This window comes from Siphateles boraxobius, unplaced genomic scaffold, assembly GCF_051911475.1.
Source record: "Siphateles boraxobius isolate OS27281-9 unplaced genomic scaffold, OSU_SipBor_1 164, whole genome shotgun sequence".
Classification (NCBI taxonomy): domain Eukaryota; kingdom Metazoa; phylum Chordata; class Actinopteri; order Cypriniformes; family Leuciscidae; genus Siphateles; species Siphateles boraxobius.
Genome location: NW_027508771.1, coordinates 105,937 through 129,953, shown reverse-complemented (window position 1 = coordinate 129,953; position 24,017 = coordinate 105,937). Strand labels below are relative to the sequence as shown.

Genomic DNA, 24,017 nt, shown 5'->3' with positions numbered 1-24,017 from the left:
AAGCTTGTGCTGATTCTAAACATACATTTTAACCGAATTCTCCGCATGGGGACTATAAAACGCCTCTGATTGGCTGGCCACTGCGTTCATGCGCTTGATATATACATGTCTGTGATTGGCTACACGCTGAAACAACACTATGTAAGTAGTTTCATTTCGTTTTTGAATAAAAATATATTGTATCCTCCAGTGCATGCTCATTAACTGACGCAGCCGGCCAAACGTGATTAGAAATGCATTATACTAAATATTTTTTTTCTTAACAATACATTTGTAACGCAAGTAACTCAATTTTATTGACATCAGTAACTGTAATCAATGAGTTACATTACTGCGTTATCACGAACGAAATCTAAAAACCAGACACCAAGGGATTACATTTCACAAGAAAGAGAAATTTTGTACATTTTTTAAAATTTCTCTGGACTCAATGATAAATACATGTCTGACCGTTGGAACTAACCAAAACAACTAGAAAATCGCATTCATGACGATTTATTGTGATTTTATTTCCGTTAGACCTTTTCATACATTGACGCTGATGCATTAAAGAGGAGGGGCTCCCCTGTTCCATGATGGCGTCTCTATTGACGCATTCGTTCCAAACTGCCGTAGCCAAGGCGACATCTAGTGTATATATATATGGTCAATGGCGAGAGACAACAAATATTTGGATCCTGTTTGAATAGCTTGGTTTCACATGACGTCACGCTGCTTCATCGCGAGAGCGCGAAAATTCTGATGGAGGGCAGGAAGTGAAATAGCTGAGGATCTGCCATCAATGTTTTGTGTAGTTTACGGCTGCTCCAATCGTTCTAATCGAGAAAAGGGAAAGGGTTTTTATAGAGTACCAAAGATTGTCATTCATAAAGGTGAAAAATGTAAAAAGCTCACAGAACAATGCCGTAAGAAGTGGATTTTTAACGTAACATTACGTCTGCGGTTTGGGAGGAGCAGAGTCTGTTAATGCCATGTCTGCAGCGACGGTATGTTAGCTAGCCAACGTGTTTTTTGTGTCTGTGTTTATATAGCATTAGGTTGTCGTTCAGGGGATCAGTGGGAATGGGACATTAAATGATCAAGGTAAATTAGACTCAATACAGACTCTCCGCAACGGTTTCCTCCATAGACGTATTTTCCATGTTTACTTCCTGCCCTCCATCTGAAATCGCCCCGCCTTCCTGCGTCATCATAATCGTCATCATAATCACCTGACTGAAACCCAGCTATTGTGCCCTGAATTACACATATGATGTTAGTCAATTTAAAAGATACATTTTAAAGTCGAGAAAGTCGCAGTTTGATGTAAAACTGTTGAGGTACTGTCACGGTTGGTAAATTCTACGTCTTCTTCTCGTCTCGTGTTTCTGTTGTTATATGTGGACGCGCTGATTAGATGGGCGTTCCGATCATCAGAGCTCATCACCCATCCATTCATTATCCCATCACCAGCTGCAGCTTGTCAGATCATGTGTATTTATACTCACCATTTTCTCATCTACCCTGTCAGATCGTTATATGTGGTTTCCCCGGTGTGTCTGTGTTACTGTCGCGTTCCAGTCTCTTGCCTTCCTTGTTCCGGTTCTCGTTCTGTGGATTATCTGGACATTATCTCATTATCGGACACTCATCACCGCACCTCTGTTTCTACACCTTTACCATCTGACCATCGGAGTTCCTGTGCCACTTACCTGTTTGCCTGTGTTGGACTCACTCACTGTTACTACCTTTAAATAAAGAGTTATACTGCACTTGCTTCCGTCAGTCTGTCATGACAGAACGATCTGACCATCAAAGTATGGGAGCAGCAGGAGACTCTTCCACATCATTAGAGGCGTTTCTGAGTAACAGCATTTAAAGAATGGACATCCAAGAAAAGAATCTCAATGATACGGCTCGTGCTGTTCAGGCTTTAGTGGCGCAGGTGTCCGGGCTCACCCAACAGATTCAACAGCTTCGTGTGCCCGCTGCGCCACCCGCACCGCCAATTCCCCTACCACCACCAGCGGACCCATCCCCGTCAGAGCCTCGTCTACCAGTCCCTGAGTCATATGCAGGTGAACCCAATTACTGTTGTGCGTTCTTAACCAGATGTGATATGCACTTTTCTCTCCAACATAGAACTTTTCAAGAGGAGCAGACCAAGGTCGCATTTGTCTTGACGCTTCTGACGGGGAAAGCGGCGCTATGGGGAACGGCGGTGTGGGCTAACCAAGACGACTGCTGTTCCTCGTTCCAGCGGCTCTCCGACGAGATGTGGTGGGTGTTCGACCGGGCCACGACGGGAAGAGAAGCTGCCAGGGTGCTGGCCGAATTACAACAAGGAGAAAGATCTGTATCAGATTTTTCGATCGAATTTCGCACCCTGGCAGCTGAGAGCCAATGGAACGAGGAGGCGCAGTGGGACATGTTCCTGCATGGGCTGGCTGACCGCGTCCAAAGAGAGATTTACGCCATGGACCTGCCTACCGGACTTAATGATCTGATCGCGCTGGCACTAAGAGTGGACACACGTCTATCACGAGGCATCAGACGTTTTCAACCGGACCGTCCCTCTGGAGGTGCCGAGGAACTGCGTTTGGGAGGCGGGGGCGCGGTCAGCCTCGTCTACGATCACGAGCCCATGCAGGTGGGTCGAGCCCGGCTTTCCCGGGAGGAGAAGGAGAGGCGGAGATCCCTGGGCCTTTGCCTTTACTGCGGTGGAGCTGGACATTTCGCGTACAATTGTCCGTTAAAAGGCCCAGCCCGACAGTAAGTATGAGGCTACTGTCGGGTGGGATCTCTGCCGAGAAGCCCTCATCTACATCTACCTTCCTCCCGGTAAGACTCCGATGGTCAACTCACCTCCACGACTGTCGGGCACTACTGGACTCAGGGGCGGAAGGTAATTTCATGGATCACTCATTTGCACTCAGATATCAAGTTCCCCTCCGTCACCTGTCACACCAGATTGAGGTACACGCACTCATCGGTCAAAGACTCCCCACCATTTCACTGATCACTGAAGACATCACTCTCATCACATCTGGCAATCATACTGAAACCACCTCCTTTTACATTCTGGACACTCCACCGGCACCCATCGTTCTCGGTCACCCATGGCTCATCCGTCACAATCCCAAAATAGACTGGCAGCTCAAGTCGGTGGCAGCGTGGAGTAGTTTTTGTCATAAGTCCTGTCTTGTGTCTGCCTGTCCGTCTGTTTCTGTTCCTATGTTTCAGGAGAAGACAATGGATTTATCAAACGTGCCCACGGAGAACCAGGACCTGAAGGAGGTGTTCAGTAAGTCTCGGGCTGATTCTCTTCCTCCGCATCGTCCCTTTGACTGTGCCATAGAGTTACTGCCAGGTACATCTCCGCCTATAGGCAAATTATATTCACTCTCTGTCCCAGAGAGAGAGGTCGTGGAGAAATACATTTCTGATTCTCTAGCAACGGGATTCATCCGCCCTTCCTCTTCTCCAGCATGGTGGGGTTCTTTTTTGTGGGGAAGCACTTGTGCACTTGTATTGATTACCGGGGGTTGAACAACATCACGGTAAAGAATACTTATCCTTTGCCGTTGATGTCTTCAGCTTTCGAGAGGTTGCAAGGAGCATCTATTTTCACGAAATTGGATTTACGGAATGCTTATCATTTGGTCCGCATCAGGGAGGGGGATGAGTGGAAGACAGCATTTAACACCCCCAGGGGGCACTTTGAATATTTGGTTATGCCGTTCGGTCTGTCCAACTCCCCAGCGGTCTTCCAAGCACTTGTCAATGACGTTTTGCGAGACATGGTCGATCGGTTCATATATGTCTACCTGGATGATATATTGATTTTTTCAGCGTCTCTCCAGGAACACGTGCAACACGTCCGACAAGTGCTTCAGAGGTTGCTAGAGAATGGGCTTTTTGTCAAGGCGGAGAAATGCGCTTTTCATGCACAGTCTGTTCCTTTCCTAGGACACATCATCTCGGTTGAGGGAATGCGCATAGATCCTGAAAAGTTTAAGGCTGTGAAGGATTGGCCAAGCCCAGATTCCCAGATAAGGCCCTACTGAGGTTTCTGGGGTTCGCCAATTTTTACCGGCGTTTTATTCGCAATTTCAGCCGACTAGCCGCGCCTCTGACCGCCTTGACCTCCCCCAGAACGATGTTCAGGTGGTCAGACGCAGCCGAAGCTGCGTTTGCCAAATTTAAGGGTTGCTTTGTTTCAGCCCCCATCTTGATAACCCCTGATTCATCACGTCAGTTTGTGGTGGAGGTCGATGCATCAGAGGTGGGGGTAGGGGCAGTGTTATCCCAGCGCTCTCCTTCAGACGACAAGATGCATCCTTGCGCGTTTTTGTCTCATCGTTTATCCCCTGCCGAACATAATTATGACACTGGCAACAGAGAGTTGTTGGCGGTCAAATTAGCATTGGAGGAGTGGCGTCACTGGTTAGAGGGATCGGGGGTACCCTTTATCGTCTGGACCGATCACAAGAATTTGGAATACATTCGTACTGCTAAAAGACTTAATTCCAGGCAGGCTCGGTGGGCTCTTTTTTTCGGTCGTTTTGACTTTACTCTCTCGTACCGCCCGGGGTTCCAAGAACGTCAAACCCGACTCTTTATCACGCATTTTTGACCGTTCCGAACGCCTGTCTACTCCCGAGTGCATTTTACCAGAGACCCTATTCATCTCTACACTCTCATGGGAGGTCGAATCGAAGGTCAAGAAGGCCTTAGAAGGGGTAACGCCCCCGACTCGTTGTCCACCGAATCGCTTATTTGTGCCGGAGGGTTTACGGTCCAGCGTTATTCAGTGGGGACACTGTTCCAATGTGGCTTGTCATCCTGGAGTCAATCTAACAAAATTTTTAGTCAAGCAACGATTCTGGTGGCCTCTCATGGCTCGTGATGTTCACAATTTTGTATTGGCCTGCTCAGTTTGTGCCACAGGTAAGACCTCCAATCAACCCCCAGATGGGCAACTCCAACCGCTGCCGGTGCCTTCGAGACCCTGGTCCCATATCTGGGTTTCATCCCCAGAGCAATGGTCAAACTGAGCGGGCCAACCAGGATTTGGAGCGAACGTTGCAATGTTTAGTGTCCAAGAAGCCTTCCTCTTGGAGTCAGCAACTGTCTATGGTGGAGTACGCCCACAACACGTTGCCAGTGTCATCCACGGGCCTATCACCGTTTGAGTGTAGTGTAGGTTACCAGCCACCTATTTTTCCTAGTCTGGAATCCGAAGTTGCGGTCCCCACCGCCCACGCCTTCGTCCAGAGGTGTCGCCGCACTTGGACTAGAGCCTGTGAGACTTTACTCCAAGTGGGGGCGCGCACCAAGTCCAAAGCCGACCGCCACCGGCGGAGGCCCCCCGTATACGTCGTCGGTTCCAAAGTGTGGCTTTCTACCAAGGACATTCCTCTCCGCTCCGTTTCGAATAAGCTCGCACCTAAATTCATTGGCCCGTTTTCTGTCACTAAAATCATTAGTCCAGTGACAGTCCGTCTCAACCTTCCTCCAGTGTACAGGAGGATTCATCCCGTATTTCATGTTTCCAAAATTAAGCCCGTATTTTTTGCTCGCATTAATCCGCCAGTCCCGCCCCCCCCCCCGTCCCCCCCCCGCCGCGTCTCGTAGACGGGGAACCTACTTATTCGGTCAATCGTGTTCTGGACTCGAGACGGAGGGGACGCGGATTCCAATACTTGGTGTACTGGGAAGGTTACGGTCCGGAGGAGAGAAGTTGGGTACCGGCTAGAGACATCCTGGATCACTCCCTTATCGATGATTACAATCGGCAGGTAAGGGAGAAGGGGGTACTGTCACGGTTGGTAAATTCTACGTCGTCTTCTTGTCTCGTGTTTCTGTTGTTATATGTGGACGCGCTGATTAGATGGGCGTTCCGATCATCAGCGCTCATCACCCATCTACTCATTATCCCATCACCAGCTGCAGCTTGTCAGATCATGTGTATTTATACTCACCATTTTCTCATCTTCCCTGTCAGATGGTTGTATGTGCTTTCCCCGGTGTGTCTGTGTTACTGTCGCCTTCCAGTCTCTTGCCTTCCTTGTTCCGGTTCTCGTTCTGTGGATTATCTGGACATTATCTCATTATTGGACACTCATCACCGCACCTCTGTTTCTACACCTTTACCATCTGACCATCGGAGTTCCTGTGCCACTTACCTGTTTGCCTGTGTTGGACTCACTCACTGTTACTACCTTTAAATAAAGAGTTATACTGCACTTGCTTCCGTCAGTCTGTCATGACAGGTATAAGACTGTGAAAATACGTAATTACAAAGACTACAAACTCAATAGGCGCGCATGTGAAGTCTTACCTTTTCTCTCAATGAATGAAGCTAACTTTACTGAAGCTAACGTCTGTCATTTTTTCTATAGTCTAACGATATAATCGTAACGTTACGCCGTCATGCCTGTGTGTTTGGTACCAGACTGCACACATACGAGCATGGTGACGTACATAGTGCGAGACGAGAGATGTATTTCATTGAGCGATTTTCACATAAAACTAAATGTTACTCTTCTGTTTTATGACAAACGGTGACTTTCTTGACTTTCATAATTATATTTTAAATTGACAAACATCATATGGGTAATTCAGGGCACAGTTCAGACGAAATAAACAGATAAGTTGTCTCTCGCCATTGACTGCCATACATATTTTTTCCGAAATAAGGTCCCATGAGCCAGAAGCGGAGGGGAGGGACTTAGGCTCTCTATACCCAACTCTGGTTTTGACGACCATGCCCCAACGTTTCAGTGCAGTGCCACCCAATGTTCAGGAGATGTAAACTGACTATTTTTGCAGAAACTTCTAAACATTTTGGCCTAAAAAAAAATTCTTGGAGAGAGATCTGATTAGTGCTATGTTTTTTAGATGGTAGTATGCTGATTTGGATATAGCTTTGACATGACTCTCAATGTAAAAATTTAAATTTACCCGTAGCAGATCTATACAGGAGAGCCAGGGAAGGTGGAGGGTTTCAGAGGAACTCTGAAGAGCGCTGCAAACTGCTACAGCAAACACTGACCAAGGACTTGAAAGTTGAGCAGCAACCACGTGGGCTGCTAATGCAACAGGATTTCAATATGTGACGTGATTTGATAACTTTACTTGCAATGGCTCACATACTGTCTACTATCTACCTTTTTACAAAAGAGCCTATGTTTTAAAACATGGGCAGCATTTACGGTGTTTGAAACTGGGTCAAAAGGACCGAAACAAATCAGTTCAAATAACAAGGTTGCACTACAAATAATCCATATCTGTCAGTTTGACTAAATGATTTGCAAAATAATGTAATGCTTGGTATTTCAATGTAATATCACAAGAATACCTGTGGCAAGAGCTTTCAGTCTGCTGTATTCTGTTCCTCCTGATTATTTTCTTTTTCGCTATAGAGATATGAAAAAGAATAGGCACTCTTGTGGTCTGCTCTCCCGATTAAAATAACAATATCTCATGAATAATATAATGCAGGCAATTGAACACAGTAATGAATGGGCTAAACTTCCATCAAAAGTGCAAAACACACACACAAACACACACACACATACACACACACACACACACGCACCTTTCTTTCCTTTTGTAGCTCTCAGCAAACATGGCGCTCTATAAAGACGTATTCTCACGTGAGAGCACACGCAGAAAAATCCTGGTGCAATTCCAAGTGTGCCATACTCAAACATAATAAACACCTTTTATACAGACCCAGATTACAGGCATCTAATTAGCCAGCTGTACATATGCATAGGAACCTGGCGATATGAAGCACCTTTTCTTAGCCTACTCTTTTATTGTATATATGCAGTACTGGTCAAATGTTTTGAAAAAACGTCTCTTATTTTCATCGAGCCTGCATTTATTTGATCTAAAATACAGAGAAAACAGCAATATTGTGAAATATTATTACAATTTAAAATAATGTTTTTCTATTTTAATACTTTAAAATATCATTTATTTCTGTGATGCAAAGCTGGATTTTCATCAGCATCATTACTCCAGTCTTCAGCATCATATGATCCTTCAGGAATCATTCTAATATGCTTTTTTATTATCAATACTGGAAACAGTTGTGCTGCTTAATATTTGTTTTATAACCTGTGATACTTTTTTCAGGATTCATTGATGAATAACAAGTAAAAAAAAACAGCATTTACTTAAAATAGAAATCTTTTTAAACCATATACACTACCGTTCAAAAGTGTGTGGTCAGTCATTTTGTTTCTTTCTTTTTTGAAATAAATTCATATTTTTATTCAGTAAGGATGTCTTAAATTGATAAAAGTGATAAAGACTTATATTGTTAGAAAAAAATTATATTTTGAATAATTGCTGTTTTTTTATTTTTTATTATTTATCAATGAATCCTGAAAAAAGTATCACAGGTTCCAAAAAATATTAAGCTGTTTCCAACATTGATAAAAAAAATGAAGTATCAAAAAAGGAAATTAGGATGATTTCTGAAGGATCACGTGACACTGAAGACTGGACTGGCTGATGAAAATGTAGTTTTACATCACAGAAATAAATAAAAGTATATTAAAATAGAAAAACACTATTTTAAATTGTAATAATATTTAAAAATATTACTGTTTTTTTGATCAAATAAATGGAGGCTTGATGAGCATAATAGACTTCTTTCAAAAACATTAAAAATAGTAATGTTTCCAAACAATTGAATTTGACCGGTACTATACAGTGTGTGTCAGTGGGGATTTCTTTAAGACTGCAAGGGAAGCTCGGCTTCCCCTATAATGTCAAAAAATGAATGGTAAAATATGTACTATTGTGTTAACATTTTATTTACTAAAAATGCGTTAGAACACGTTCATCTCAAAGACGAGTTCGTTCAGAATCAGCTACATATAGCAGATCGGCTGACTTGATTTCCTTCTCATTCATTCCCGGAGCGTCACTGTGTATTTCCCTGTTGAAGCCGAGCGTCCATTGATTTCAATGGGGCTGCTTTAAACAGTTTTTTTCAGTGCTTCGAAAGTAGACGGTCATTGGATAAATGCTGCGATTATGTCCCACCCACGGATGCTCAGCTTCTCTGGGGAGAATGGAGGAGTAGGCGGGGCTGGACTCAAAAGACTGCATCTCCTTTTTATTGACAGCGATTTTTTACTATAAAAAGTCGCTGACGCTGAAGGTATTCAAGCTCAGTCCCATTGCGGATTTTGCAAGTGTAGTCGAAAGACAAACTGTTGCAACCTATTTCTTGGTATTTGCTTGGCGAAATTGCTAGGCAAGTTTCATCATACATTTTACACAATTATACACCACATTCTTATTTCAGTTTAACCTAATTCCCACATTTCCTCCGTAGAGTTTAATATCTTTTTTTTTAGATTGTTTGTTCATTCATTCATAAGTATATACACTCACCTAAAGGATTATTATGAACACCTGTTCAATTTCTCATTAATGCAATTATCTAATCAACCAATCACATGGCAGTTGCTTCAATGCATTTAGGGGTGTGGTCCTGGTCAAGACAATCTCCTGAACTCCAAACTGAATGTCAGAATGGGAAAGAAAGGTGATTTAAGCAATTTTGAGCGTGGCATGATTGTTGGTGCCAGACGGGCCGGTCTGAGTATTTCACAATCTGCTCAGTTACTGGGATTTTCATGCACAACCATTTCTAGGGTTTACAAAGAATGGTGTGAAAATGTAAAAACATCCAGTATGCGGCAGTCCTGTGGGCGAAAATGCCTTGTCGATGCTAGAGGTCAGAGGAGAATGGGCCGACTGATTCAAGCTGATAGAAGAGCAACTTTGACTGAAATAACCACTCGTTACAACCGAGATATGCAGCAAAGCATTTTTGAAGCCACAAAACGCACAACCTTGAGGCGGATGGGCTACAACAGCAGAAGACCCCACCGGGTACCACTAATCTCCACTACAAATAGGAAAAAGAGGCTACAATTTGCAAGAGCTCTCAAAAATTGGACAGTTGAAGACTGGAAAAATGTTGCCTGGTCTGATGAGTCTCGATTTCTGTTGAGACATTCAGATGGTAGAGTCAGAATTTGGCGTAAACAGAATGAGAACATGGATCCATCATGCCTTGTTACCACTGTGCAGGCTGGTGGTGATAGTGTAATGGTGTGGGGATGTTTTCTTGGCACACTTTAGGCCCCTTAGTGCCAATTGGGCATCGTTTAAATGCCACGGCCTACCTGAGCATTGTTTCTGACCATGTCCATCCCTTTATGGCCACCATGTAACCATCCTCTGATGGCTACTTCCAGCAGGATAATGCACAAAGCTTGAATCATTTCAAATTGGTTTATTGAACATGACAATGAGTTCACTGTACTAAAATGGCCCCCACAGTCACCAGATCTCAACCCAATAGAGCATATTTGGGATGTGGTGGAACGGGAGCTTCGCGCCCTGGATGTGCATCCCACAAATCTCCATCAACTGCAAGATGCTATCCTATCAATATGGGCCAACATTTCTAAAGAATGCTTTCAGCACCTTGTTGAATCAATGCCACGTAGAATTAACGCAGTTCTGAAGGCGAAAGGGGGTCAAACACACTATTAGTATGGTGTTCCTAATAATCCTTTAGGTGAGTGTATATATATATATATATATATATATATATATATAAATGAATAATTTTTATGATGTAGGCCGAAAATGAGCTTCCCCTATTTGAAAGACCAGCAGCCGCCACTGGTGTGTGTGTGTGTGTGTGTGTGTGTGTGTGTGTGTGTGTGTGTGTGTGTGTGTGTGTGTGTGTGTGTGTTCAATCACACTCGACTCAGATTCATAACAGGAAGATTTAAGAACATCATGAGCGTTGGATGAAGTGGCCTTGGATCTAGTTTAGTCTAGTGAAAGCAAATCTGCAAATGCATCATATTGTTTGCCAGCGATGAAGATCTTTATTAGTTGAACATCTTCGTAAGCTGTCTGTGAATTAATGATTACACAGGACGATGCATTCGATTTAATTTCATTTAGGTACATTTACATTTATTCATTTAGCTGACGCTTTTATCCAAAGCGACTTACAATTGCTATATATGTCAGAGGTCGCACGCCTCTGGAGCAACTAGGGGTTAGGTGTCTTGCTCAGGGACACATTGGTGTCTCACAGTGGATTAGAACCCGGGTCTCTCACACCAAAGGCATGTGTCTTATCCACTGCGCCATCATCACCCCAATCACCAAAGGTAATACATTTTACAACCAAACAGATTACGCCACGATAGCACTACTAAAAAGTATGACATTATCCGTGTTTTGGACTTATACATTAATTTATAGGCTACAAAAAAACTTTTCAGAGTGTCGGCGCACTGGCAAAGGTTAACAGGTTAAAGCTACCATTGTGTACAGTTTATGAAATGAACACCCGCCAACCCGCGGTGATGTGTGTGTATTGCGCAGGGGCATAGTCACACGAATAGTTTACATTGATTGAAACTAATTTGTTTAAAAAGGAGGAGGCTATTGCCGGTAAAGGCAGGTTCACATAAAATCATTATGACATATGACATTATTTTTTGATCTAACGAGCATCTGGTTTGGCGATGCAAAAACGGACTGTAGCTACGTCGTGCTTATTGTTTTTTTTCTTCTTCCAATTAGCCTACTATGTTAAAAAAAACGACGAAAACATGTTACTTGTTCAATTAATAAACAGTTTATTTGACAAATCGCTAAAGATGAAATTGGCCTCCCTTTCTGTCATTGTGACTGTGGTTTTTTTTTTTTTTTGAACGATATTTGACTATTGCTCCTCTATAGTACTGTCCACAACTGTACCCCATTCCCCATTACTGGCACCTGCATCCAATTATCATCTGTGTCACCTGGGTTCTGTTACTCTGTGTTCATCAATCTGTGTATTTAAGTTCGTCTCTGTTCTTTATTCGGTGTCGGTTATTGTTTGTGTTTAGCACACCTGTTGGTGCCACACATACTGTTACGCATTGTTGTATTATTTCTGTTCCAGTTAAATAAACTTCGTTACCCTCATCTTCATCTTCTGTGAATTTTTTACGTTACAGAATAACCGACCTCAAAATGACAGAAAGACGGACCCAGATTCCTTTAATAAGGAATCTTGCTTCCATTAATGTTGCACCACTGGGGTGTCCCCACAACTTTAACGGAAGTACAATCTTCATGTTTCAGGAAGGTAGAAACCTGGAGGAATACTTGTAGGATTTCATCAATGTCTGCCACCTTGCCCAGTGCAACGATTTTTGACATCAACTTCGCCCTCTGGGTCAGCGGATCTGATTTTACGGTGGGCGAGACCGCCCTGCCAGATTCTCGTCCCGCCGAGACCGTCTTTCCAGTGTCTCGTCCTGCCGAGACCACCGTTCCAGGGTCTTGTTCTGTCGAGACCGCCGTCCCTCCAGAGTCTCGTCCCGTCGAGATCACCGTCCCTCCGGTCTCGTCCCGTCGAGACCACTGTCCCTCGAGAGTCTCGTCCCGTCGAGACCGCCGTCCCTCCAAAGCCTCGTTCCGTCGAGTTCCCTGCCGAGCCTGCGCTCAACGTCAGCCCTGCCGAACCTGAGCTCCACGTCAGCCCTGTCGAGCCGCGCTCCACGTCAGACCTGCCGACCCAGAGTTTCTTCAAGTCAGTCCAGCCGAGCCTGCACTTCACGTCAGTCCAGCCAAGCCAGAGACTGTTCACGTCATACCCGCCGAGCCAGAGACTGTTCACGTCATGCCCGCCGAGCCAGAGACTGTTAACGTCATGCTTCTCAGACCTGAGCCTTCTGTCCCTGAGCCTTCTGTCCCTGAGCCTGTCCAAGAGCCTGTCCCGGAGCCTGTCCCGGAGCCTGTCCCAGAGCCTGTCCTGGAGCCGGTCCCAGAGCCTGTCCCTGAGTCTGTCATTCCTCCCAAGAAAATTTGGGGGGGGGCTATACGTCTTCGCCACGGCCACCCAAAGGGCCATTTCCGCAACGGCCGCCTGAAAAATCCTCTCTGCCATGGCCGCCCGAAGGATCCTCTCCGCCATGGCCGCCTGAAGGGTCCTCTCCGCCATGGCCGCCCGAAGGGTCCTCTCCACCATGGCCACACGAAGGGTGGTCTCCACCACGACCGCCTGAAGGGCCTTCTCCGCCATGGTCACCTGCACAGCCAGCTCTACCCTGGCAGCCTGGCTCCTTCCTGGCCGCCTGTACAGCCTGCTCCGCCCTGGGCACCTCCACAATTTACTCCGTCCTGGAGTCTGCACACCCGCCCTCCCTCCCTGGTTACACCATCTACGAGGCGAGGACGCACCAACTGGGAGGGGGGATTATATGTCCAGAGTTGGGTATAACGAGTTACAAAGTAACACGTTACTGTATTCTAATTACTTTTCGTGATAACGCAGTAATGTAACTCATTACATTTAAAGTGTTACATTTTCGTAGGCTTGATTGTGTTTGTGGGGTGCACTGTAACATGTGTTCATGCTTCGTTTTTAAAAAATTGCATTATTTTTTATATATTTTACCTTTAATCTACACTGCTCTGTCCCTCTTTGTAGAAACGCTCGGATGGTTTCCGGGTTCTATGAAGCCAGTCCCTCAAAAATACACAATGGGCTCAGATTGGTTAGCTGCCCCAGTGTGTTGTGATTCGCTAACCGCCCAGTGCACGTTTTCCGGAAACGTCACGCCCCTTACCTTTACTGGTAGTTTGTGCTTTGGTGTATTATAAACAATGGCGTCAATAAAACCATACCAACTTGAGCCCGAATCGGACAAAGAGAATGTTAGTGAAGATGATCGAGCAGAACCTGTTCAAGAACGGCTGTTAAACGACGTTTCAGAATGTTCTTTTTTGTTTTTTTGTCATCTCATTACTTTTTAGATACGCTGTTATTTAATTGTACTAATTATTATAGTTGATGTTTAATTTATAACAGTAACAAGTGTTTGTCTATTCACAAAAGTGTATTCAAGAACATTTTTTATTTACAAACTATATTATTTTATTAGGTGTAGGCCTACATGTAGAAACTGCAAAAATGCCAAATGAAGTGGAAAACATCTGCGGATCTATAGTGATCGTTACTGACTGTATGGCACCGTTACTTTTGTATTTTTAGAACGATTGTAGCCAAATATCTGTCACCAGACTAACCTAAAAGGGACACTAAACATTGGCTTTACTACAGTAGCCAAATCAAACACAGAACCATGTTTAGCATGCCTGTAGATAAACAAGCATGTAGATAAACAATACATAAAAGCTCTAATCGAGGAATAATTTACACTAATTCCAAGTTTGCGGTTGAGATTAAAAAAAAGTTTGTAACGTTAGGTGTTTGTCGGATAACGTTAAGTATGAATGAGCATTTAACAAGCTGGTTTGCAGAGCCAAACAGCGTTATCAATTGTTTACTTCCTTGCTACAACGTACAATTAACAATACAGGAAAACACATCGACGAAACACATACTTACAGGTTGTGGCCCGTAAACAACAGCTTCTGTTCTTAAAGTTGGAACTGCTCCATCTTCCAGGACAAGCCGTAGTGCGAATCCGGCATTGAGCTTGCAAAGATTGTGGAAACTTTCCTCCGTAAAATGTGCAGCACTGAGAGCGAGATTTGGGTAATAATTATGAGGGACCGAGTTAAAAATAAATTTTAACCATTGATCTCTAACTCCCCCCGCCCTAGGAAGGCTGAACAAATTGCAATCCGGATGAAAATTATAGCGTTTCGATGGCATTGCAACAACAACACTCCAACCTACTATACCACAACAACTCTTCTCCAAGCAATATAAAATGGCCTCTTATTTAGTATTCTCCCCCTTATTTAGTATTCTCGGAGGAGGGGTTTATTGGGGTTAGTGATGTCAGAAACCCTGGAGGAATGTCGTTTAGTCCCTACCGGCCATTTGCTGTAGTCCTTAGAAATTGATTTCTTTAAAAGCAAATATCTCCCTTGCTTTGAACTTTGAATGTTGTAACTTTGCAGATGTTGTTTATGCTCAAACAGAAACATTACACACTAGCTAAAGTTAGAAAAGTGAAATCGTGTTTTACCCCCCCCTTTAAAATTTAAGTAATTTGATTACAGTTACTGATCTCAATAAAATTAAGTTACTTGCATTACAAATGTATTGTTAAGAAAAAAATATTTAGTAAAATGCATTTCGAATGACGTTTGGCCGGCTGCGTCAGTTAATGAGCATGCGGTTTAATTAATTACTGGAGAAAGCGCTTCATGAGGCACACACACACATGCAAGGTCTCTCGCTCTCTCCCTCTCCGCTGAGCGCGCGCTACATGGTTTGAAGCACAGTCTCTTCTGTCTCGCATGCGTGCTCTTGCTCGCTCACTCTAGATTCCGGGAGATTAAACTAATTTGCGGGCATCAGGGAGCCGCTATAAATATGCGGGAGACTCCCGGACTCCCATTTTATAAGCAAGACGGACTCGGGTGCGCACTTGTTCAGGAAGTAAAATATCCTGCGCATGCGTTTTAGCCAATTATGATGTATTTAGTTAAATAAAACACACGTAAGGGATGCAGATTTACCTTGGATACGCGCAAGAGTGAGTCTGCAGTGTATTCGCGCATAGTGCGTGCAATCAGGGCAACAAATTAATGGAAATCCACTGTCTCCTCAAAAGAGTCCATTTGCAAACAGCGGAAATACACTTTATGCGACACACACACACACACACACAGTAAACCTGTGTTGTTTACTCAGCTATGAATAATTGCACCAAATTAATAAAAAACACAATATTTTGACCCGCGTCGTGTTTTCTATCATGTGCCGTGCACGTTTGCGATAACGTAAGATGCACGCAAACGCACCAGAGTTCGATAGAATCAAGTTGAGTGTGAAACCAGAACAACGTTGTGGGGGGCGCCGGGAACAATCGCGCCCGGGCTCAGATCGCAGCAAACGAGCCCAGTGTAAAAGCCCCCTAAGTTCCTCTCTGTTCTTTGTTCGGTGTCGGTGATTGTTTGTGTTTAGCGCACATGTTGGTGCCACACATACTGTTTCATTGTTGGATTATTTCTGGTCCAGTTAAATAAACTTCGTTACCCTCATCTTCATCTTCTCTGGATTTCTACGTTACACTAATACATTATTAAAATCAAAAAGGTTTTATCTGTTATTTAATGTACCTGATCTAACATGAACTATCAATAAAGAGTTGTATTTTTACTAACTTTTAACAAAGATTAATAAATACTGTAATATATGTATTGCTCATTGTTAGATAATGTTACTTAATGCATTAACTATGTTAACTAATTTCCTTATTGTAAAGGGTTCTCGGATTTATTTCTTTATTTCAACCAGATAGCAACAATCTTTTCCCTAATATTTTTATTTTAAATAAATGGTGGATCATTTAAAGGTGAAAATTGTTTAGTGCCCTGAATTACTCCTTTATTGTCATTAATTGAATCACTCAACATCGCAAAACAGTTTGAGATATTCATTCGCAATCTAGCATCCTCAATGTAGTTCAAAAGTAAAAAGCTGTAAATGCATTTGCCACAGAAAGTACGACAGTGACTAATAAGTTATAATATTATAACTCATTATAACAAATATTAGTAATAACCCGCATTGGCAAAGTACTTACTCCAATTGAGTACCATCTGAAAAGTTAAGATGAGCCTAAATTTGCTCTCAAAATATTGTATTGTACAATGCTAAACCCGCTCTATGGAAGTAAAGTAATGCCAAATGTTTTTGAAACAAAAAAGCTTGTTGAATTGCACTAATTGAAAAAAAAAATCCATTGTATTAACAGTTCTTGCATTTTAATGCATTGTATTTTCAGGCCTTATATTTTATGGGCTGAAATTCAAATGGTTGAATATTTAAGCTGTGCATATTTCATTTCAAAACATTTCACACACATTTTCATTATTAGAAATTCAATAATCCATATTCACCTTTAAGATTTCACTTTCAAAATGTTCATGCTGTTTAAAAATACAACCTATAATATTCGACAGGCAATTTTCAGTCCATTTTATTTCGCCAGAAATTCAGTGGATCAAATTCGACAGAAAATTCAACATTCCACATCCGGGAACTGCAGGAATATCAATAGATTACTATTCATAATCTCCATGTGCTGTTAGTCGACCTCACCAGCAGGAGGTGCAATCGGCAGTTGACGAACACTAGAGCATTAAATCTGAGGTAGTAGACATATCTTCTAACTTAGATTTAACGTTTGATCTGTACGTCAGCATCGGGTAATAACATTATAATCTCGTTCATGGTAGAGAAAGCTGCTTAATTGTACAAAAGTAACCGCGAACACTTAAATGTAAGTGCTTTTTTGTCTTTATCTGCGTTTCCATATATAGCTACTGGTCCTGATAATCATCACAAATACTTACCGCTTGCTCCATTTCTGTAAATTAGTACGTCTCTCACCCATTGCTCTAGTCTTCATCAACAGCCACTTGTACCTCCTGCTGGTGAGGTCGACTAACAGCAGATGGAGATTATGAATCGGAATCTATTGATATTCCTGCAGTTCCCGGATATGAAATGTTGAATTTTCTGTTGAATTTGAACCACTGGATTTGTGGAAGCGAATTTCAAAAGCGAAATAAAATGGACTGAAAATTGCCTGTCAAATATTATAGGTTGTATTATACAACAGAATGAAGTGAAATCTGAAAGGTGAATATGGATTATAGAATTTTTTATAATGAAAATGTGTGTAAAATGTTTTTAGTAGCTTGATATAAATGTGAATAAATTCCAACAGTACATCACATACCAAAAGACCACTTCTCATTTAGTCGCCTCTCAGCAAGGCTGTGCACCAGCTGAATCTCGTAGTCTTGATCTCTGCTTCCCTTAGATGCCTGGAGGACCCTCACGCCTGTGGACAGTTTGATGTAATCCTCGTAGTAATAGCCCCACGCTGCCAGAGAGAGCTGAAGCTGGCTGTCAAATTGGGCTAGATCATCCAGGGTACTGCAGCCCAGGGTTTTCAGACTGCCAAAATATATAGAAGGGGAGCCATTATATATTAGATCGGATAGACGGGTGAATGTAGTCAGAATGTAAACAGGCAGTCATGGCCTAATGGTAACAGAGTTGGACTGGTGACCCAAAGGTTGCTGGTTCGATTCCAGTACCGGCAGGAATAAGACTGAGGTGTCCTTGAGCAAGGCACCTAACCCCCAATCGCTCCCCGGGCGCCACTCAAGGCTGCCCGCTGCTCCGGGTGTGTATCCACGTTTGCAGTGTGTGTGTGTTCACTACTCACTACTCTGCTCCTAATGTGTGTGCACTTACTTGGATGGGTTAAATGCAGAGGTCAAATTCCAAGTATGGGTTACCATACTTGGCCATCACGTGTCACTTTCACTTTCACTTTCATGTATGTTTGCAGAACTCCAGAAGTTTCTGACATTTATCAAGCATGTCAGAGATGGCAATAGGAAGGCTTGATGGTTATTTTTTTTCCCAACTTGGAGGACGTGTGATCCTAAAGCCTGGTTTATACTTGGTGTGTCCGCAAGATCGTGAAAGTGCGCGTGGCAAAAATGACATAGTCGCAGTGTGGATGGTCGGGCATGACCTGTATGAGTAGTAACTCAGTACTTGTGGGTAGTCTGGTAGAATGAAAGTCCTCATTCCTTTATATCCCTGGGACTCCCGTTTGGCGCTGATATCGGTCTCTCATTAGCAATCGCGCCCTGCTACTGGTCAAATGTTTGGAAACATTAAATCGGTGGGGTGAGCAGTTGTGAGCAGTTTTATCATTTAAAGAGACATGCACCGAAATGGGTCGCTGTAAACAGCTGTTTTTGAGGAGGTAAAAAGGGTGTTGTTTTACACTACCATTGAGGAATTTTAACCAGAGATGTATAAAGTACTAGAGACACAGACTTGAGTAAAAGTACAAGTGCTCTATCAAAAAAGTGACTTGAGTAGAAGTTGAAGTGCTCTTTAAGGACCATACTTAAGTGGAAGTACTAAAGTATTCAAAAAATTTTTTACTTAAGTATTGTAAGTAGTTTATTTAAAAATTTACTACTCAAGTACAGAAAGTAAAAGTACAAGTATTGTGTTATGTAGTAAAGCATCTCACCCTTCTCTTCCCTGCTTGTGCCTTTTTTCTCCACAGCTTACTGGGTATTTATCTGCATGTTACAGCAATATCTGAAAGCTTTGTTTATGTCAGGGACTTCCTATAATGTCACATGATATGGCTCTTCTTCATGTGTTCCACATATGGACTAAATGTGCACAGGACGCCCTCAGGTCGCCAGTATGGATTGAAAACACAGTACATCACAGTGTCCAGCGCTCATAATGATAACATTGGCCGATTTTGGGTATAAATTAAATAAATATTATTTCCTCTCTATAGAAATCTGACGTAAACCTATGAAAATCTATCAATATTTTTCAAAATCTGAACAAGCTAAAAGCCCAGAGGGACGTTGTTTTGTCAAGCGCTTTCATGACGACTACACAGGAGTTTTTTTTCTGAATGGGAGCGGCTGACGGTCATAATTCATATTAAAGGTATTGACTAATTTTTTCATTACATAACTCCTGACACAAATTAAGACATAACTGTCTCTATAAGTTTCTCAGAATAAAATAGTGGTCAAATACTGAAACTTAAGTCTTATATATTTTTAATAATGTATAGTTTGTCATGGTAATAACATTAAATTTAATAGTAACTTTGAACTATTAAAAACAAAGAACGATTCAGTGTGTCGGCGTCCTCGCACATTCTATATGAATTATCTTTCACTCCGACAAATGAAAACATGGACTCTAAGTAGGGGTCTCCTTCCTCACCGCCACGATCACTCGAAGTTGAAGGCGGTGTTTCTGGTTCTTCCATTTCGAAACAAATCCACAAATCTCAAGTGTTCTCAATGGAGGCAGGCAGCAGAGCGAAAGGCAGAACGGGAGCACGCGCGGTTTTCTTGATCGCTTGATTCGCTCAATGATGAGCCAGCTTCATCAAACCTGGTGACAGGGCCATCTAACGCTCTGGCAGTGATTATGTGGGTTTGGAATGATTCGTAACATGTTTATAATTGTAACGAGTAACGATGCAGCACATAAAAAATGTATCGAAGTAAAAGTATTCAACTCATCGAAAATATGTACTGAAGTAAAAGTGGAAGTAGAAGAAAAAAATTATACTCTACTAGAGTACAGATACAGCCTTTTAGTACTTAAGTACAGTAGTGAAGTAGTTCTACTTCATTACAATACATCTCTGATTTTAACCAAAGTATGTTACAAGCATTTATTTGATCAAAAATACAGTAAAAACGGTAATACTGTGAAATATTATTACAATTTAAATTAACTGGTTTCTGTTGTAATATATTTTAAAATTTAATTTATTCCTGTGATGACAAAGCTGATTTTTCAGCAGCCATTACTTCAGTCTTCAGTGTCACATGATCACTTCTTATTTATTTTAGTTGCTTAATTTTTTATTATTATTTTTGAAATCATGATAAACTGCCATTCAAAAGTTTGCGGTACGTACGATTTAAAAAGACAAAAAAGAAATTAACATTTATTTAGCAAAAGCACATTAAATCGACAACAAAAGACAGTAAAGACATTTGTGAAATTAATACATATTACAAAAAAAACTATTTATAATAAATGCTGTTCTTTTGAACTTTCTTTTCGTCAAAGAAAATCAGTTTCCACAAAAATAAGCAGCACAACTGTGTTTAACATTAATAATAAAAATAAATGCTTCTTTAGCACCAAATCAGTATATTAGAATGATTTCTAAAAAAGATCATGTGACAATGAAGACTGGAGTAATGATGCTAAAAATTCAGCTTTACCATCGCAGGAATAAAATACATTTTAAAATATATTACAACATAAACCATTTAATTTAAGTTATAATAATATTTCACAGTATTATTGTTCTTACTGTATTTATAATCAAATACATGCAGATGAGATTGGTGAGATTAAGACACTACTTTCAAAAACATTAGGAAATCTGAAATCTAGCAATAATGAGTATGTGAACTCACGTGTGATAGTAGTGCTCCAGGCTCTGGGAACAAAGCCACTCCTGGAAGGCAAAGTCTCTGAGCAGCTGCACGTAGGCCTCAGTGATCTCCCTCCAGTGATGCTTTTCCTTTACTACTTCCTCCAGTCGAGACAGCATACATAAACTCAGCTCCTCCAGAGTCTGAACATCTATACACATTCATAAACAAATAGACACAAATGGAAGCAAGATGTGACCAGGCAGACAGTTAAAGTGCTCCAACACGTTGTTCGGTGGCACATAGGTGTGGGCTGAGCCATAAAATCAGCACAAAGTCCAAGGGCCTCATGTATACAGTGCCCTCCACTAATATTGCCACCATTGGTAAATACGGGCAAACGGCTCTGAAAAAAATGTCTTTGTCTTTGCTGTCTATCCTGTTGGTCTTTCATTCAAAATATTTACAAAAATATTTTGTTTGTTTTTATTTTTTCTTTCCATTGACCAATGATGACTACTGTTGCTAGTAGCAAACACAACTTCCACTCAGATCTGATTGACAGAAAAATTGCTTGATCTTATTTCAGTCTGATTATTTCGGCAGAAATTCAACAGTTCAACAGTAATAAGTTACAGAGGGTAAACGTTATTATTCAAACGAATTGTGCATACCGGTATGCATTTGAGACAATTACGTAATGTTCTTGCTCTGTCCATGTAATAAATGTATGTCTTTTAATGAGGTTTTTCTAGCGCATTTACTTAAGGTTATGTCATTCTATTACCTATTTCAGGGGTGTCCAAAAACACAATTTAAAATGAATCAGAGCTACAGAAATGTATCTTCCTATTTACAAGTAAAGCTTCATATTGTGAGCCAGCTACTTACTATTTTCAGCCTCAGTTACCTATTAATTTATAGCACTCAATAAAAGTAAGTGGAAAATCAAACTAATATTCTGCCTAAAATCTCTATTTGTGTTCCATGAGAGAATTTCATAGTGGCTGTACGAAATATTTTTAAATTATTTAAACATAATGCATTTAATTTGACTTAACTAGAATTATGTGACAAGAATCACAATCGAAACTGCACATTTTATGGTTGTGGAGACAAAGAACCACTCAATGGCTGCGTTTACACTTGGCATTAACATGCGACCTGTATCCGGATGTTGTCCACGGTAGTGTTACAAATGTATTACATTTTTAATTGAGGTTCCAATACAATAGTATATAAACTGAGACAGTTTGGTATACTGAATTTAACATTTAAGGTTATGATGGTGATGATATTTGCTGTGAAACAGTTTTCCAGCAAGAGAGTCCGGCAAATCCTGTTTTCTGTATCTGTCAGATTACTGCTCTCTATCGAGCCTGCTATTCCTGTTTTTCTCTATTGTAAGCAGATTACTGAAACTTTGGTAGCTTCTGTCTCAGCGGGAGAGTTCTGCCATTTCCTGTTTTTGAGTCTCACTGTTTGAATAGTTATGCTGATTGGATTGAAATTGGTAACACTCTCAGTATAGGGCAGGTTCCTAAACCTGTATACATCATTTACATGCTTTGTTCATCACAATGTTAAGCCCTGCCCGTAGATGTGTATAAATTGCAAGGGAACGTTTCCCTTAGTTAGATTCGAGACGAGCTTGGAATACTACAGCGTCTTCGCTTCTGAGTTTTCTACACTTCGGGAGAAAAAGTTCACAACACCACATACACATTGAAAAGACAAGTGTAAACGCGCTTCTGATCGGATCTCAGTGTAATGTAAACGCAATCCAGCCATCGTGCCTGCATTCACAGGTGGACGTCACATAAAACCCCGACCACTGTCATTATTCCCCCTTCTCTCTCCGGAACTGAGAGCTCTGTGGTTTTGCAATACAGTCGAATGTGAAGTACATGTAGGCTACATCGCAAATATACTGAAATGTTTGCCTTCGCAGTTCGCACCCGAAAGTTATAGAACCATTCATTTTCTGTAAAGAACGCGCATTTCTTTAAATGTTCTTTAAACGCGCATTGCAACGTTCTCGGACCCATACGTTTCTCTGTACCGTTTCCATTACAGCATCTATCCACATTATTAGAAGCCTACTTGCAGCCTCTTCCTCCTCCTCATTTTGCGAGATTTGTAAAAATCCCCCAACTGAAAACTGTTTTTAAAAGAAAACCTACCATTTCAGTTTGACTTTGCCATCTGAGCCATCCTTTTTTCTTTTTTTTTTTGTGGAAATGCGACATCCGATCTGTTATCCAGATACAGAAGCCACTTGATGTGGACAGGTGTAAATGCACCGTTCATGTCCTGATTGGCTTATGATCTGATCTGCGTGATCGGATCACGGTGATCGCATGTTAATGCCAAGTGTAAACGCAGCCAATGTGAAGTGGATCATTAAAACTGTTTAATGTATAACGAAATGTAATCTAGCCAACCAAAAAGTTTTGATCACATACCCTGAGCACCTGCCGTTACACAAAACTATGGCTGGAAATTGAAATTGCTATGGCTGGGAATTTGATTATTTGACTAGACATTCCATACATTTCATTGATTATTTTAGAATTTAACTGTTTTACCCTACGGATCTTGGACTTCATAGACACACATGTAGTGACCATTGCAAGTGCACAAAACCACAAGTGCACATGAAATTAGGCCTTAAATCTGCCTTAATTTTTGAGGGCAACGCCTACATCTAAAAATCCAATCAATAACCAATGGATAGAGCCAAGTGCACGTTCTACATTATTGAGATCACTGATCTTTAAATACAGTGGCAAGAATAAGTTTGTAAACCCTTTGAATGAATCAATGCAGATATCTGAATTTCTGCATTGATTAATCATAAAATGTGGTCTGATTTTACTTTAACTCACAATTATAAACAAACACAATCCTTTTAAACTAGAAACACAAAATGGAGTGGGAGACATTACTGTTAGTTGCGCTAAAATTACCTAACCATCCATAGTTCCCGGAGATGATTCAGCTCTTAATGGCACCCCCATGGCCAGTTC

General features: G+C 41.6%; 1 protein-coding gene across 8 annotated transcripts in view; it reads right to left on the bottom strand.

The window, feature by feature from the left end:
- LOC143740058 (apoptosis-resistant E3 ubiquitin protein ligase 1-like) overlaps positions 1-24,017 on the bottom strand; it is a 206,834-nt gene that overhangs the window by 170,651 nt on the left and 12,166 nt on the right. For all 8 annotated transcript variants that reach the window (XM_077232132.1, XM_077232130.1, XM_077232138.1 and 5 more), the window contains 2 exons: positions 21,031-21,199; positions 17,763-17,983 (listed from right to left, as the gene is read on the bottom strand). In XM_077232132.1, the coding sequence (XP_077088247.1) occupies positions 17,763-17,983; positions 21,031-21,199 (390 nt within the window). The remainder of the gene's footprint in view (positions 1-17,762; positions 17,984-21,030; positions 21,200-24,017) is intronic.